This window comes from Telmatherina bonti (assembly GCF_933228915.1).
Source record: "Telmatherina bonti genome assembly, chromosome: 2".
Lineage (NCBI taxonomy): Eukaryota > Metazoa > Chordata > Actinopteri > Atheriniformes > Telmatherinidae > Telmatherina > Telmatherina bonti.
In genome coordinates, this window is record NC_136620.1 from 29,054,612 (window position 1) to 29,072,878 (window position 18,267).

General features: G+C 37.2%; 3 protein-coding genes across 3 annotated transcripts; all 3 read left to right on the forward strand.

Moving 5' to 3' along the window:
• Window positions 1-5,161: 5,161 nt before the first annotated feature.
• LOC306769015 (photoreceptor-specific nuclear receptor-like) lies at window positions 5,162-7,248 on the forward strand (the record flags this gene model as incomplete). The annotated part of the gene is made up of 8 exons (XM_079257515.1): window positions 5,162-5,249; window positions 5,437-5,581; window positions 5,704-5,807; window positions 5,907-6,155; window positions 6,280-6,467; window positions 6,569-6,809; window positions 6,882-6,987; window positions 7,116-7,248. The coding sequence occupies 8 exons, from the start codon at window positions 5,162-5,164 to the stop codon at window positions 7,246-7,248; spliced, it is 1,254 nt and encodes a 417-aa protein (XP_079113641.1).
• Window positions 7,249-8,746: 1,498 nt separating this feature from the next.
• On the forward strand, window positions 8,747-13,146 carry stoml1 (stomatin (EPB72)-like 1; the record flags this gene model as incomplete). Its single annotated transcript, XM_079257526.1, has 7 exons — window positions 8,747-8,903; window positions 9,359-9,465; window positions 9,552-9,701; window positions 11,335-11,538; window positions 11,613-11,823; window positions 11,905-12,105; window positions 12,941-13,146. 7 exons carry the CDS (start codon window positions 8,747-8,749, stop codon window positions 13,144-13,146), a joined length of 1,236 nt encoding a protein of 411 aa, XP_079113652.1.
• A 453-nt stretch (window positions 13,147-13,599) lies between these two features.
• cyp11a1.2 (cytochrome P450 family 11 subfamily A member 1, tandem duplicate 2) lies at window positions 13,600-16,271 on the forward strand (the record flags this gene model as incomplete). Its single annotated transcript, XM_079247322.1, has 9 exons — window positions 13,600-13,856; window positions 14,060-14,215; window positions 14,331-14,530; window positions 14,640-14,843; window positions 14,983-15,143; window positions 15,219-15,385; window positions 15,674-15,752; window positions 15,862-16,053; window positions 16,149-16,271. The coding sequence occupies 9 exons, from the start codon at window positions 13,600-13,602 to the stop codon at window positions 16,269-16,271; spliced, it is 1,539 nt and encodes a 512-aa protein (XP_079103448.1).
• Window positions 16,272-18,267: the final 1,996 nt, after the last annotated feature.

The following is an 18,267-nucleotide window of genomic DNA, read 5'->3' on the forward strand; positions in this document are numbered from 1 at the left end:
AGACTGTTGTTTTTTTTTAAAAATCAAAATAAGTTTATTGGTTCAGTCATGGTTAATAGGTTGGAGGAAAGGGGGGTAGACCTACATTTAATTCATATAAATGATTTAATATTTTGTTTCTCCACTTTCTAGGAAAGTATGTAGATAGTCAAAGGTTTTTCTCAGGGACTTATATATACATATATACACTCTTTTTAGTACACTCTTTTTAAAGTAGTTTTTACTTTTTAAAAAAATATTTTGAATATTACTTAATTACAATATGGGGATGCAATGTTAAATTGATGACAACAGAATGCTGTATTCTGTAGATAACACTTTTAGACTGAAATGTAATAAAATCATATTGATGTGTAAAGCATACAATGCTGTGTTTTTATTTGAAATACTGCAGAACAGTCCAGTCTGTCTTACAGGATGACTCATGTGGCTTGACTCAGTTCTTATCAATCAGTTTCCTCTTCCTTTATAACTGCATGGGACAATCAAAGGATGTCTGTCTCCCTCTAGAGACTGACCAGTGGTTAACAAGTGCATGTTCTCATTGTGATTTTAAATTCCCTGTTATGATATTACTATTAGTCTATTATTATATAGTATTTGTCTGTTATTATCTAGTATTATTTTTTTTCTGTCTCTGTGATGGCCTGGGAACTTGTCTAATGTGTACTCCACCTCTGGCCCAGTAGCTCCACTCCCCTCTGACTTAACTTTGGAAAAAGCTGGTAAACAGAATGAATCGATGATGGATGGATATTGCTATGACATTTAAATTTTGCATATCTGAGTTTTAAAGTATTTACTGCTTCTTCTTTTCACTGTTTCACTATGAGCAAAAAAAAAAAAAAGAAGGGAATAGCAAATAATGTGACAAATTATTTTAGTCATAATGTAGTTGATAGAATAATAGACAAAAAGAGATAAATTAACATTTTATTTGATGTGTGACATGGATCTTTCACTAACGGTCAGTGATGTTAATTCACCTGTTGAGCTAGCATGACTTTGATGTAGACTGAGACAACTGATGCGCTCATTGTGTGGATTATAGTAATGGCAGCAGATGGCAAGGCGGTGCAATCCCCAACAGTCACAGTGCTGACACCTCAATCCTTCTTCATCTGACTTGGGGGCACCAGTGGAAATGCTGAACTGAACATAACACAGCTTACTTAAAAGAACTAAAAAAAAAAAAAACATTCACCAGAACTACTTGGAATCAAGCAGACATGTCAAATGCAGAGTGACTAAAGCTTAAGCAGAAATATTAATATAGTTGATGTAAAAAAAAAAAAAAAAATCATATAAGACCATTTATTTACATTTTAGTTGTCTAAAACACAAGCACAATTCTGTTATTTTTCTAATGTTTTATTGTAGTAATTGTTTCCTTTGATATATATATTTTTTAAATGAAAAGCTTAAATTTAGATAAAAGAAATGAAAAACCCATAATTAGTTGCAACATATTTTGTGCTTGAACAACTTTCATATAACTGCTCTCTGTGCACAAAGAGAACAGTGACAACTTGAAAAGTTAATCCCACTTTTTGACAATAGCTGATATAGAAGGAGATTATATCAAAAAGCTGCTTAGACTGATGCAAAGATTTGTGAACTGGCGTTCAAGGGCGTCTTCTCAAGGACAATAAAGTTCTGTCTTGCACATATTATAAGCCTGTGCTACACAGGATTTGCATGTATAGGCTTCAAACCAGGCAAAGCAGCTGATTGGAGGGAAGATTTTGGATGCATGCACTCTAAAGAAACCCCTAAATGCATGTATAGCTGGCTATATGTAAAATGACCAATGTATTTGAGGATTACTGTCATAAACAGTGGATGACTTTAACCTGACAAGTAACTGAGCCAAGATTTTACCGGTGACGTGTATCCAGTCACCTGCAAGGCTCTGTCATCATAAAAGTTTCCACTAAATACATAATCACTTGGCTCATGGCAGCATACTGCTAAAGATTGACCTGTATCTGCACAACAATCACAGGGCTCAGGTGTGACGAAACGTGACAGTTATCCTGGGCAGGTAAAACCTTAAAGCAGTGCTTTGCTGATGGCTGCATTATCTTAGCTGTGGCAACAACTGGAGAGCGAAGCATTCAAACAAGCCAGTAAATGCAAGTAGGAGAAAACTATTGCAAGATTTCTGTTCATGTCTCATTTATTTTAGATTAATTGGGATGTTTGGAAATTATCAGTGATCACAAACAATGAAATTCTAAACTTCTCAAAACAGGAAGCCTGTCTTGAAGATGAAATTTGAGCATGCCCTTAACTTCATGTCTTCTAGACAATAACCAGACTCTTCTGACATGTGAGCAATGCAGACGATCCATAATTTGACTTTATGCATTCATTCATTCATTTAGTATATCGCTTATCCCAGTTCAGAGATGCAGGGAAGCTGTGTGGCCTACCCACACAGACAGCCCCTGTTTGAACCCCTCCCTGCCTGAGAATCAAACTTGTGACTTTGTTTTTTTAACCCATTTTTTCAGTGAATCCTTGCACTTTAAGTGTAGGGTCCCTTGTTCTTTAATGCAACGTTCACAACAATCTATGAATTGTAAAGTCACTAGTAGTGCAGTAGTTGTGCATAGCTTATTGAATTTCAGTACATCCCTGATTTCACACCATTATGATGAAGAGTTGAGGTTACTCATACTTATTAGAAATTAGTTTAAAGGTCATGATATATAGAGACCTGTTGTGTAGAATATCCTTTCTTTCCATTTTATGTGTCTGTTTTACTCATTTCAGGATCATGGGAGAGCTGGAGTCTTCGCTAGCTGGTTAGAAGCTGCTAGAATCTGAATACTTTATTTTAGTTAGTTAAAGTTATTGTTGAGGTTACTTAAACAAGAAGATTTAAAAATATATATATATTTTCTTGGATTTGCCAAGAAAGCATTTGATTAGTTAGGTTCTATAGCTTTGTTTTGATGTCTCGCTCTACTATAAGTGCAATTTGTTATCCTCACCGTCCGTTGTGTGCACTTTTCCGCTTGAATCAGTCACAGGACTTAAATTGTAAACAAGTGTAAAATTTGTAGGATAGAAAATCAGTTTTTCCAAAGCTTTTAACACAGTGAGATGCACGATATGACACCAACAATTATTTTATCATGTAGCCTACTGTTGCATTATGGCACATTTGCTGTTGAAATGTAATAATTTTGTTCTCATTTTAGCAGAAAAAACTGATCAGTTTTGCAATTTCTCTCTGAGACTGATCAAATAGTTTGAATTTAATTTTGTTTCATGTCATTTCAGGAAACAGATTATAAGTTCATTTGGTCGAAATGTGCACAACTGTGTGGAGACAACCTCAGTTTGTAATCCCTTTAAACCAGTTTAGGCCAACAGGGAGAGCTTTGTTTTCCATAAAGTTGGCTTCTTAAAATCAGGAGTGACTTAGGACTAAACACACGATAGTAATCAGTCGGTGAACAGGGCAGACATTAAAATATTTTCACTTTGGGAGAACTGTCACCTTCTGACTGCAATATTAAAAAGCATGTTTGTTGAATAAAGCTTTTGACCTTTAAAAGTAAATAGAGGAGCGAAAATAGTGTTAATAACACTAAATGGCTCTTCATTCACTAATGAGGCAGACAGAGGCTTCAGAGAGCAGCCACCATATGGCAGAAGAGTGGAATTAAAGGCCAACTTGTTTCTGCTCTTTCAATCTCTGCACTAATTGTTTTTCTTCTCATCACCCTCTCTCGTGATCCCTCTCCAAGAAAGAGACTTTTACAGAAAGTTAAGCTACTTTGCTGATTTGGGGTGGCTGTATTCCTGTTGACCTGGCCACATGGACTACAGGAAGATGAGAAGTGTGTCCCCTCAGAGTGGGATTCAGATTTAGTACGTTGATAAGTTTAATACCAAATATAACTGCATGAAAAAGAAATAAGAAGTTTGGCTCAGCATTTCAGTTACACGGTTAAATAAACTTATCAGGCTCTATAAGTGCCTCATCAAACATCTCGATTATGTCATCTACAGATGATTACAAGCCACAACGCCATTACTGAATTGACATTCTGTGTTTTGACATTTTCACTTGTTATTTTGCTGTTTACAAGATGTCCTCCATTGCAGCGGCTCTAAAAACATTTTGAGCCACAATGCGGAATATAATATATGTTGGTGTTTGCTACCCCTGCCCCCCACCCAACCACTAAGTCATTAATCGTGTGATATCAATCAAATGTGATGTCTTGGAGCCATCCTGAAAACTGTTAAATATTCATCAATAGAGACGATAAAGTCTTTTTAAAAATTTTTTTAATAGACTTGGTTCACCGCTTTGGCAAGGCACCTACATGCCCCAAAACAGATTCTTTTAAGGAGATAGTTACTAATATGGCATGTATTAAAAAATTAAAGGCACTAATTTCACAGATTTATCTCTATATTTATGGTTTAGTTTTGACTGCCATTGTAAAAATCCCAAATTTATTTATTAAATTAAAGCCATACCACTTTTCAATAATCTGGTGACCCCCTGAAATGATCTCACAACCCACATGGAGGTCCAGACCCTCAGTTTGAGAAGCACTGTTTTAAAGAACGCAGTGATCCAGAAATGCTCAGTCACAGAGAAACTCTTTGTTAAACGTTGGTCTCTCTCTGGTGTTTGTTGGTCATAGAGTTTTGTGGGAATAAGTGTAAAAGCTGGCAAATCCTGTTGTCCTTTACTTGTTTTAATAAATTTGGTGCCTGCTAGTGGTGTGACTGATTGATTTACCCCTATAGGCAGTAAAGATTAAGAGGATGACAAATCAGCATTTGCTTACACAGCGCCTGGTGCTAAGCTTCTTGTCTTCCTCCAGAAAGCCCCAGACACTTCAAGCTCTCACACTCACTCCAGCAGACTATCTTCATTGACCCCACATTACATCAGACACAACCAGCAGATGGACATTGCCACGGGAGTTTACTTTTCTGCAAGGGTTTTAAAACAAGCTTGACTTAAAGGAAGAAATCTACAGTTTGTGGTTTCTGAGGGCATTGTCATGTGTCAATACTTTTGACAGAAAACCTCTCAGTTAGCAATTTGTATAAAGGAGGAAATTCTTCTAGGAGTGACTTTATATTCCCCAAAACAATTAATCGACACATTCATATACAATATAAAATGGAAGACCACATCATCAAAATGGACATGTTTTCATCGGAGCACAACGACAATTTCCCAAAACAGAACGAAGACGGAAGTCAAGCAGGTGAGCCATCAACAGCTGTGAAACATTTGATTTTAAGTAGGGCTACACTGAAGTTATTTTCTGTGTCTCAGATTTATGATTTCTGTAATGTAAATTCATGCAGCACTGTAAAGGACAGAATCAAAGTTTAAGCTAAATCAAATCAATACCAGTTTTCAATATTCTTTTCTGATGTCTGTTTACACAGAAAAAGGTGCACGTAAAACTCTCACCCAAGGCCTGCTTTGTAAAGTGTGCTCTGATTCAAGCAGTGGTAAACACTACGGAATATATGCTTGCAATGGTTGCAGTGGCTTCTTCAAACGCAGCGTACGACGCAGACTCATCTACAGGTGAGCAAGAGCATTTTTAAATGATGGCATCTGCAGTAAATAATAGACAAATACTACTTTGATGAAATTGTATCATTTGACCTAAAATTAGTTACATAATTGTTCATCTTTTGACATCGTAGGTGCCAGGCTGGCACAGGCAGGTGTCCTGTTGACAAGGCACATAGAAACCAGTGCCAAGCTTGTCGATTAAAAAAATGTCTCCAAGCTGGCATGAACAAAGATGGTGAGAAAATTAGTCACTGCTACCTGCACTTATAACTACAATTTAAATATAATTCAAAACAGTTTCCAATTATGTATTCTTTGTCCTTCCCTTTGCAAGCTGTGCAGAATGAGCGCCAGCCTCGAAGTGCAGCACATGTCAGTGTGGGCAGTAAAAAGGAGCACCTTGCCACCACACAGGAGCTCAGCCCCTTCAACAACCAGTCACCCATTGTCTGCAGACCTTTGATCACTTCATCTGCCAGCAACTCTGACACCATCCAGCCCTGCAGCAACCTTAATAACAACCACCGCTTCATCGTTAGCCTACTGACTGCAGAGACCTGTGCTAAACTGGAGCCTGAGGATGGTAAGATTGCATGAAAAAGGATATGAAATGAATCTAGATATTGGATTTGAATGTGTTCAAACTAAGCAACATGGGACTCCTGGTGGTGTTAATTCCTTATTTCTATTTTTTTTTCTTCATGAAGTGGACGAGAATATTGATGTGACAACAAATGATTCAGAAAAGGATCAGACTCCTTTTGATTGTCGGCCGTTTCCGTACAACTCCACCTGTTCAGAGAGCATATATGAGACTTCAGCACGACTTCTCTTTATGTCAGTAAAATGGGCAAAAAACTTGCCAGTTTTTGCTCACTTGCCGTTTCGAGACCAGGTGAGGCAGACTGATTTGTTGTAATGTTTTGCATATTTGGTTTGGAACCAGTTTCCAAATATGTAAATCATGCGAGCCTCATCTTTCTGTAACTTCATCAGGTGATTTTGCTTGAAGAAGCTTGGAGTGAGATGTTCCTTTTGTGTGCCATCCAGTGGTCCCTATCCATGGACAGCTGCCCTCTGTTGTCTCTGCCTGACCTTTCCCAAACACAGCAGGCCAAGATCAGCCTTCCCACAGCTGACCTGCAGGTCTTGGAGGAGATCTTTAGTCGCTTTAAGGCCCTGGCTGTTGACCCGACTGAGTTTGCCTGTTTGAAGGCTATTGTGTTGTTCAAGCCAGGTAAGGAATTATTCACCTTGCCTCTGTTGACTGGATCATATAACCATGTTCCTCTTTTAACTCTCCGTGCAGAAACAAGGAGCCTCAAAGACTCAGAGCAGGTGGAGAACCTACAGGACCAGTCACAGGTGTTGTTGAGTCAGCACATTCATTCAGCATACCCCAATCAGAATGGCAGGTGAGTCAATTATTGCTTTATTTTCTCACATAACAATTTTCAAACAAATGAGCAGCTCCAATATATGAAGCTGGCTATATATGTGAAAAAAGAGATTTTTATCTCACACTTTGCTTTTGTCCAACAAGGTTTGGAAGACTGTTGCTTCTGCTGCCATCCCTCCACTTTGTGAGCTCCAGGAAAATAGAGCAGCTGTTCTTTCACAGAACCATTGGCAGCACTCCCATGGAGAAGCTGCTGTGTGACATGTTTAAAAACTAGAAAAAAAAGCATGAACAAAAGTTTCCTGGTTGTACATGTCATATTATGATTATAGTGTGTTCCCCATACATCATCCCTGTGAAACAACTTGTCACTGGAGAGATTTACACCTGTAACCACATCTGTAAATTATGAACAGTAATTCTGACTGAATTAAAATATAAATGCTTTTAGGATCCAGGTACTGTACACAGTGATGTACTTTTATACACCAGAGCCTTCTGACCTGTGCTTTTCTGCTGTTATACATTCAAAATGTTGTCACATTTTAATTTTTTTTCTTAGTTACATAATTGCACATTTTACTTTGTCAGTATTTCAGTTTTGTTAACTAACTAACACAACAATTCTGCATGACTGTTGCATACAAAGTACAGTACCAGGCACACATTTGTACCAATTTGGACACGCCTGTACAATCAATGTGCTTAGTCAGGTGTGTCCAAACATATTTGCGTTGTATATGGAAATGCAAATAAAGCACTGTTCTTATCTTATACGAAAATATGATTGTTTGATTTTTGAAGTAAAGTCTTGTGTGGTTATTTCTTCTTCATTTTTACTTTCATTAACCAAGCACAAGATATTACTCTAAACATTTCACAAAGCTATTCTACAAATAATGAACACAAAAAAAAGAATTTCTGGTATTACAAAAAGATGTAAAGTACATCCCTTGAAGTTCTCAACATAACACAGGACAGACCTTCAATTTACCTCTGGCATAAACTCAGACTCATTAAAATACCTAAAATACACATATTCACACCGTGGAAGGAAGTCAAAGCACTTGGACAAAAACAGTAATCCAAAGACCTTAACATAAACTTACTTGCTGTGAGATTATGGTGCTTATCACTAAAAAAAACCAAATAGTTACTAAGCTACTCCATTTCATCATCCATTTGCATTTTTAGGATTTTAGGTGCCAAACTAAGGTGTATATTATGTATTGGGAAAAAAATTACAGGACAGAAATAAGACTGGCAGGAACAGGCTCTGGAGTAGTTAAGGAACAAAAAAGTTTTATCAAGCATTTTTACAAGTGGCTTAATCCATACCCATGTTAATATTACATTATGTACTTTGTATTCATAGCCTATTTTTGTTTTATAACACAGACAGCCAAAGTGAATTGAATTTCTTTGAGTCAATGACTTAAGAACAATCCAAAAACATTTGTTAATTTACGGCGTTACATTGATATAAAACAGGTGCCCAGGTCCTGTCTATGGTCCTGGAGAGCTATCCTGAAACTTCTGTGAGAAAGAGGAAACTGGATTGAGCAGCATCAGTTTCAGCTACAGACGCTAGATGGCGCACATATGTAGGTCTACAAGCGACCAGATTTCAGCTCCGAGAAGAAGAAGGCAACAAAACACGGAAGTTGTCGTTATTTGGAAACAAATTCGTGTTGTTTTCGCTCTTTCGCATGTAACCTTAACTAGTATGAAGTTGTTTTAAGTGAAAAATGAAATTTATTTAATTATACGGAGCAATGTTTAACCGCTCTTATCAGCTGCTCCCCCAAAGGGACACCACCGCCCCGAGGACCCCTGGTTTATTTGTGGACTCTGACAGCTTTACAAAGCCCAGCTACCAAAAAGGGTTTTCATTTGACTACATCCCAAATGTCTCTGCAAACGATTTTACTGGTTGGTAACTAGTTAACACGATTGGTATCGAGTGTGTGTTTAGATGAGATTAGGAGCAAATGATCCGCTATGGTTTAAAGAAGATAAATTAAAACTGCCTCAAAACTAAGAGTTTGTATTTGAGGATTTAGACTATAACATATGTACGCACCGGGCTTGATATAAATCATAAATAATAATCTTGGGATATATTATAGCTTGTGTAAACACACCACACTACTCACACCATTGCTATGATAGTTTGAAAAGGTTTGTGAGACATTTATAAATAAAAACAATGAAGCAAAAGAAAGAAATATCTTCTTCAAAATAATTAAAAAAAAAAAACAAATTGAGATTTTTCACATAATGTATTTTCAGTAATTTTTACTGAGACTTGGCAAAATTGCATGTGCTTTTAAACCCTTTTCTTTTTTAATCCAGACTTTATGTGTTTTTTTTGTTTTTTTTTAAAGATACATCACAAGGATGGCTGTCTTGGATTTGCAGCTTGATTGTCATCTGCCTTGTTTACATCTGCACCTTCATAACATTTCCAGTAACAGGATGGTTTGTACTGAAGGTAAAGTGATCATTTCTGTAATCATTTACATCCTCAGCAGTTAGACTTACTTGCTCAAGATAAAAATTATTAATTCTGACTCACAGACGGTGCCGAACTACCAAAGGATAGTGGTGTTCCGTCTGGGGCGAATTTGCCCTCCAAAGGGTCCCGGTATTGTTGTTGTGCTGCCCCTCATTGACCAGTGGCAGAGAGTAGACCTGCGGACCCGTGCTTTCAACATACCTCCTTGCCAGGTAAACTGCATGTGTTTCAACATTAAATGTTAAACTGTTGGGATTGTTGAAGCCTAATAATGTTGGTTTTTTTTTCGTTTCATACTGTCTTCATGAACAAACTTCTTAAAATGAAAGTTTACTTCCACATCAAAATCAATTACACTTATTTTTTTCTCTGCTCTACATTGCTGTTTAAATAACATAGATTTGTAGAAGCTGATTGTAAAGATGTCTGTCTTCTTTTAGATAAAATGATATTTAGTTGCTCAATTGCATAACAGGTACATTTTCAAAACAGAAATGGGATGGGCATAATTAATTGATGGTGGATTAATTATTTTTTAATTGCTTTATCTAGTACATCTTTTAGAATGGTGTTAAAGTATGTCAGTGCATATTTGATGAAACACACTTTTTTTTTCTTTTTTTTAATTTTCACTCTATATAATGTCTATAAGTACTAAACCTTAATATAAAAATATTAATGATTAATAAAAAATCGATTCATTTTTAGTGATTGATTAACACATTTTAATTGAATGCTCATCCCTTGTGACTAGCAATCATAACCTGGTTTGTCCAGAAAATCCACAAACCTTGTTAATTTCATCCCAAATGTGTTAAAAAAAAAAAAAAAAAAAAAGGAATTTCTCTCTAACCAAACCTGAACACTACCTAAGTAGTGTTTGATTTTATTTTCATTGGACTAGGGATCTTTATGTGTTATTCACTGTGATTTGCACTTGTTATTGTGGCATTAAAGAAATGGCTCAGCAGTATTTGTTATTAGTTTCAGATGTGATGTAAGTACTTGTCATTTAGGACCTGTTATCTTATTGTTATATCGTATTGTTATATAAAATCTTTTTTACAACATGGTTCAGTTATTCTCTTCACCAAGGAGTCTATGTTTATGGCCATGTATTTGTTAGCATCTTTACATAAAAAATGGTAGGCAGAATTTGTCTTTTCTTTTTTTGGATCTTGTTTGTGATCCAGAAGGAATTGTGGACACAAGACTTTTTAAAAGTATTTTTCACAATATGGGTGAAAATGAGCTGCTTCGTTGAGGTCTGGGCTCTACCAGTGCATTTCTAGTTTTATTTATATCTTTGACAATGTCTTTTGGTCTTTTATGTAAAATTGAAAGGTTTTCGCATTAGTAATTTTTATCAGTAATTTTCAATTTAAACATAAGCACAGATACAAGAAATACCTTATTTCTTTAAGTGCTCTCAAATCATGCTTGTTAATCTACACTTTCTGTTAGTTTTGTACAGATCACTTTGTCCTGCAGGTGGCAGTCTTGATGCACTGCTGAGCCCTTTCTTGCCAACGGGAGAGATCTTAGTCATGTGTGGCAGGTTGTTTGCGATCATTAAAACTTTATTTTTTAAAACTTTTTTTTCGTCCCAAACAAAATAATCACATTGAAAATCCTTGTGGAAATTATTTTATGCTTCTGACTTTAAAAACATGTGTTTTTGTATGAATTAACTTGTAGTGTCTCATTTTTTTCACTTTAAACAACTAAATGTTGCTCATTCAAGGTGAGATATTTGTGTATATTTCATGTTGTAGTATTGTCTGTGTTAAGCCCAAATAAACTGACCAATTACTTTTATTATAAAATGGAACTCTGCCATGATAGGTGACTAGTCGGGATGGTGGCATGTTGTCAGTCGGAGCAGACATCCAGTTCAGGATTTGGAACCCCGTCATGTCAGTAGTGTCAGTCCAGGACCTGAATGTCTCCACAAGGATGACGGCACAGAATGCTTTGATCCACAGTCTTGCCAAGAAGACTGTCAGGGAAATCCAAACTGAGAGAGTGAAACTAGGAGACTATCTTGGGGTGAGGCCACTCTGGAGCTGTTACATTTTACACTGCTATGCTTTTCTTCTAACATTTGTTTGTCTTCTCTACAGATGGACATAAATGAAATGACTCGTCCTTGGGGGCTTGAAGTGGATAGAGTAGAACTTACCATTGGCTCTCTACTGAAAGCCCCAGAGGAAGGCCAGGCTGCGTCGCTCATCGTGCCTCCTTCTGTACCTGGACTGGAAGGCCTTACTGGTCCCATTCAGCAACTGGCCATGCATTTTCTGAGCCAGAGTAGCACTTCACATCCTCACCAGAGTAAGACCAATCACTTTGCATCTGCTTTAGTCCATCATCAGCAAAAGTGTATTCTCTAAAGCATGTCTCAATTCTCTTCAGACGACAGCATAGCATTTACAGACGAGCTCCACTGTGGTCCTGAGTCTGTCAACACAACGCTAAGCTGTATCGAAGAGCTGCTCAGTAGTGTCCAGATGCTGCTTTCTGAATCTTTGGTCCACCAGGTTGGAGCCTCTTTTCAGTTTGAAGTCAGCTCAGCAGATGGACAACAACATAAATACTATTTGGATTTGAATCAAGGTAATGGGTGATGACAGTGTGGCTTTTTTTTTTTTTTTTTAACTGAAATGAATCCAAGAACCTAAAACTAACTAAATCTGCCTTATAATGTTGCTGTTGGTGTTAGATTTGTTTACAAAGTTATTTTAAAAACAGAAGTAGTTGAAATAAACTCAGTGCAATACCACTCAAAGCAAATGTCTAAAAAAACTGATTGTTAGGTGAAGGCTAGGTTTCAAGCTCAACTTGAATCAATGGCAAGGAGAAGAGATTGGTCCTTACCAGCTGGTAATGTTCAGTTGAGTAACTCTAAAACAAGTGCAGCTTTACCAAAGAATAATGGCAAGGACCAATAAGGTGATCACCTTTGCCTGGATATGGGAAGATCCAGCAGACTGTTGTTGTTCAATATCAGTTCTTTGACTTGGTTAAGTTTTACAACCGTGTTTTTTTTATGTTTCGGCACTCTGTGTGATCACTGTCTTCTGCTTGCCAGCGATGAAGAGATAACTGATCTAAACATTTACAGTGCTCTTAGTTGAGAAATAACAAAAGAAAAACTGTTGAAAGTCTGGGTGTGAGATAACACCTACAGCTAAGATGAGGGAGAAAAAGTCTTGATAATTAATCTGGTGTGTTTGGATAATTTGAACAGCCAGCCAAAAATCACAGAAAGTATTTACACTAATGACTGATTAGAATAAATTTCAAGGCCAAGGGGTACATAAGGTTTGTCCAAACTAAATAATCTCCGTTAGATTGAATTTACATTAAGAAATGTAAAATCCACACTGATATATCTTGGAAGTAGTTCAGCAAAGACTACAGTTAGTGTTTGTTTTTGTGTGTTAATTAGGTAACGGTGCAGTTGGATCGGGGTCCTTGTGTCGAGAACCAGATGTGACTCTGAGCATGAGTGACCACGACCTCCTGGCCATGTTCCAGGGTGGGCTGCAGCCATTTGCAGCTTATACCAGTGGCAGACTGAAAATCAAGGGAGACATCAAGACAGCGATGAAACTAGAAGAACTCGTAAAACTACTGAAACAAAATTTGAAGTGAATTTGTTTGCTATTTATTAACTCTGTAATTTTCTAAATTGTGAATTTCAAGTTTTAAATGTGTGATGTGATTACAGGTTTTATAAACTCAAATGTGTCATGGTCTTTTCTTAACAGATTACAGGAAATACTTGTTTAGTAACACAGATGCGTTAATTATAATGAACTCTAATAGGCTGGTATGAGAAAGAGAGGTTTATAATTCCATGAAACTATATAAAATGGGCAGATGCATCTTTAAAACAAAACATAAATAGACATATTGTCGTTTGGCATAGTCCTTTGGGCTGTCAGTTCAAACTGGAGAGCCTTGATCAGCACAGCAAGGGGGGCCGACTCTATAGACCAGCCTCCTGCCTCCCTCTTTTGCTCCAGATGTCCCAGGGAGAGCACGAGTAGCTGCTGAGTTTAAACTAGAGTGAGCATTTTTCTCATTGAGACGGCCAGGTGGAGGATGTGGCGCAGCCCTGTGATGCTGCCCCTGTCCTGGATGGAGGAGCTGACAACATCAGGTGTGCGCCGCAGCAGCAGCATGCCGGTGATCCGACAGTCGTACTCGGAGAGCAGCAGCATCGTCAGGCCGTTCAGTGAAATTCCTGGACTGTGGAAGAATGGGCTGGTCAACTTGTACAATTTTTGGAAATTGGATGGCTTTAGAAAGCTCCACCACATCATGGTACAGAACTTCAATACTTTCGGACCCATTTACAGGTAACAGATGAGACACTTTAACATATATCACGCAACAAGTAAGATAACTCCTTGAGTCTGTTCATCAGACAAAACAGACGTCTTTGAATGACGTCACTGGAAAAAAGACAGAATCTATGTTGATACTTGTCCCACAAGGTCACATAATCTGAAAGCAAACAGCTGATATTGCATTTACATTTCTTCTCCTTTCTGGATGACAGAGAGAAAATAGGCTATTATGAAAGTGTTAATATCATCAAACCAGAGGATGCTGCAATCCTGTTCAAAGCAGAGGGACATTATCCTAAAAGGCTCAAAGTTGAAGCATGGACATTGTACAGAGACTACAGAAACCACAAATATGGAGTTCTATTGAAGTATGTGTATTTATTCTCCTGTCCTAAATGTGTCATTTCTGTTTTACAAAGAAACTCTAAAGCAGCCAATTATTTTATTATGCCAAAAAAAGTTTTAAATATCGTCTCTCTATAGGAACGGGGAAGACTGGAGGTCAAACCGTGTCATTCTAAACAAGGAGGTGATTTCTCTGAAGATGATGGAAAACTTTGTGCCTTTGCTGGATGATGTGGGCCAGGATTTTGTGGCCAGAATTCATAAAAAGATCAAGCGAAGTGGTCAAAACAAATGGACCACAGACCTCTCTCAGGAACTCTTTAAATATGCATTAGAGTGTAAGACTGTTCTCCATTTGAACAATTTTTAAAAAATCTCTATGAACACAGAAAATTTTTTCTCCCCACATAACGCTTGGTTTTTTCTCATTGAATGTGTCTCACACAGCGGTGAGCTCAGTGCTGTATGGTGAGCGTTTGGGTTTGATGCTGGATTACATAGATCCGGAAGCTCAACACTTCATCGACTGCATCACCCTCATGTTCAAGACTACCTCACCCATGCTGTACATACCTCCTGCTTTGCTGAGGCAGATTGGGGCAAAGATATGGCGGGACCATGTGGCAGCTTGGGATGGGATATTCAACCAAGGTAAGACAACGAGGTACTCAGGATTAACATTTCAAGTATTTCAAAAGAAGAGACTTTGGTTCTGTTGGTTCTAATGAACTTCAAATGCATTCTGTAATGGTGTAAATTTTTAGTTCATTTTCTCCTCTTTGTGCTTCAGCGGACCGCTGCATCCAGAATATCTATAGGCATTTACGTCAGGATGCAAGTACTTCTCAGAAATATCCAGGAGTTTTGGCCAGCCTTCTCATGCTGGACAAGCTGTCCATTGAAGACATCAAGGCCAGTGTCACTGAGCTGATGGCTGGAGGGGTTGACACAGTAAGACAAGACAAGAACGACAGAAATGATTTCATTTTTGGATTTCTTCTCAGAAGGCTGCTTTGTGTCTCCTAGACTTCTATAACACTCCTGTGGACATTGTATGAATTAGCCAGACACCCCAACCTGCAGGAGGAGCTGAGGGCGGAAGTAGCTGCAGCTCGGGTTGCAAGCCAGGGAGACATGCTGGAAATGCTGAAGCGAATTCCTTTGGTTAAAGGTGCTCTGAAGGAAACGCTGAGGTGAAAATGTGCTACAATGTGCTACATCTACCACAGAGAGGAAGATAGCAAATTATGACTTCTTAGGTTTAAATATATCCACATTTTTATGTCACAAATACATAATTATGTAAGTGTATTTTTAATTTGATCAAAATTTAAAATTCCAAGATTATTTTGGAATTTGTTGCACTCTTTTTCTCTACTTGCTTATAATGTTTGAATGTTTTTGCAGCATGTTTTTGAAGTAATTTATTAGTTAAGGTTAATTGTTTCCTTGACTAAAACGGTCTAACGTCGATGCTTCAGGTTGCATCCGGTTGCAGTGAGTTTGCAAAGATACATTGCAGAGGATATAATTATCCAAAACTACCATATCCCAGCTGGGGTAAGAGACAATCATGCATATGAATAATATTTATAAAAAGAAAATAATGAATCTGCAGTGAAGTATCCTTGGTTTTACTGTTTTTTTGGTATGTTTTTTGTGTGTTTAGACTCTTGTCCAGTTAGGACTGTATGCAATGGGCAGAGACCCCAAGGTGTTCTTTCGCCCAGAGCAGTATCAGCCCTCTCGCTGGCTCAGGTCGGAGACACACTACTTCAAAAGCCTGGGATTCGGTTTTGGTCCACGTCAGTGTTTAGGACGCAGAATAGCTGAGACGGAAATGCAAATCTTCCTCATCCATGTAAGAAATGTATACTTTAATGAGGAGTTTCACCATGTGGTATTGTTCCACTTCATATGACATGCTTCAACATACAACATGTTTTTCTGTTTAAGATGCTGGAAAACTTCAGAGTGGAGAAGCAGCGGCATTTGGAGGTACAGAGTAAATTTGAGCTCATTCTGCTGCCAGACAAACCTGTTATATTGACTCTGAGACCTCTACAAGCTGGTCGGTAACACACTCTTGAATGAAATTTGTGGTGTGTGGTGAGTTAAGGTAATTTGTGAGGCTCTTCAATAGATTTAGTTAAAATATGTTTCCAAAAGCATCCACAATATATAAAATCTTCCAATTGTAGATGAAGAGCAACACAAGCATTAGGAAAAAAAAGAAAAATGTGTGTTAATTACCTCAATGATTTATTAACTTGTGCAGAAAGTTATTATGTGGATTGTACAAAACTTAGTGGAAATTGTAATTAACTATGTAAATGTATTTCACTTTAACAATATATTAAAACATTGAAGAGCATTTGTATATGAAAAGAAAAAAGTATACATGTATCTATATAAGCCAGTGATGAATAAACAATGCAACTCATAGATGGTATATGTTGTTGTTTTTTTAATGTTCTTTGCAAATTAATGATGGATTTTGTGTTGATTAAGAACATGATGTAACATCAAGTTCATATTTGTGGTGTCACTGCTCATTAGAACAAATCACAACCCTTCTGTTGTAATAAGCATTGTTTTAAATGTCTTTTATTGAAAAACAGGGTCTTGATTTGGCTTCCAATCAGTTCTACAAGTTTTTTTTTTTTGGTTTTCTAGATTTTCTTGATATTGATTTTAATTTTTTTTTTTTTTATAAAACGTAGCCCCTCCCATCCAATGGTACATGTTAATATTTCTAATATTTGATGACTTGTAATTTCACATTCAACAAACTTTTAGTTTTATCTTGGTCTCCCTCCTCTTTCAATATTCCTGCTTCTTTGCATTTTGTCTTCTCTGTGAATTTGCTTTGGTCTGCTTTTTCCATCCTCTCAATTACCTGTAACTTTAAAAGCAATTATAAAGAATATTATCCAATCATCATCCGATCAAACCAATTTATAATAAGATTTTATAGAATGAAACATTTCCTGTTTTAGAATCAGATAATTACTGCAGAAGAGACAGTCTTTCCTCCTGTTCACCTTCAGCTTGTTCATTATGACTCCCATAGCTCCCATCTTTAGCAGTTAACAGGTGATTCACTGCAGAGACGGTTAATATCTGTGGTCTCTAAGAGGTTTAGCAGCTCTTTCTCACTGCAATGCATTCAAATACATAACAGAATATAAAATAATTAAACACAAGACACAGCTGCTGGCCTAAATGGTTACAAATAGTGTTTGGTGTCTCTTCTGATGCTGATCAGCTCCTTCTGCAGCTTTAGGATCCTGTTCCTCTGCTAAGGCGTACTACTACTCTCTGTCCAGTTTGAAAGAACATAGCACAGCATATATCACTGCATCCAGGTAATAGCTTCCCTGGCTCATTTTTGCAAGTTTTTGTTGAAATATGCCAAAGTTTGTTTTTTAATTTATTTATTTTTATTTCTGAGATTAAAATGATTTTTTGAGAAAATGATTACATTAAGTTGAGTGGCTAATTTTCCCTGCAATGTACAAACCTAATGCCAAGAAAGATTGCGTATCGTTTAAATTGTATATAAAACTATAAGGCAACGGTTTCAAAATCTCAAAAAGCAGTATTTAATTCATATAGAGCAAAGACAATATGTCTTATTTAGAAAGTGCACTGTGCAGCATCTGGTTAACACAATTCTGCAGAACTGGACCTTTTTGGAGAAAAAGTTGTTCTAGTGTCTGTTTTAGTATTCTGCCCCATCAATAGTCCTGAATCATTTTAGTGATATTTTGCATTTCACAATGCCCTAGATGCTTACAACTGGTGAAAGTACTGGATTGCAGGCAGACCAGTCCAGCACCCCGACTCTACGACAAAACCACAGAAAAATGCAGAATGTGGAACGTTAGCATTGTCATGCTGGAATACACAAGACCTTTCTTCAATAAGATTTCATCTGAATGGGAAAAAATGTTGCTGTTAAACATATGAATACCATTTAACGTTCCAGATTTTTAAACTCCCAGTTCAATGTGCACAAATACACCCTCATACTATCAGAACGGCAGGCTTGCAAACTGATCACTTAATACAA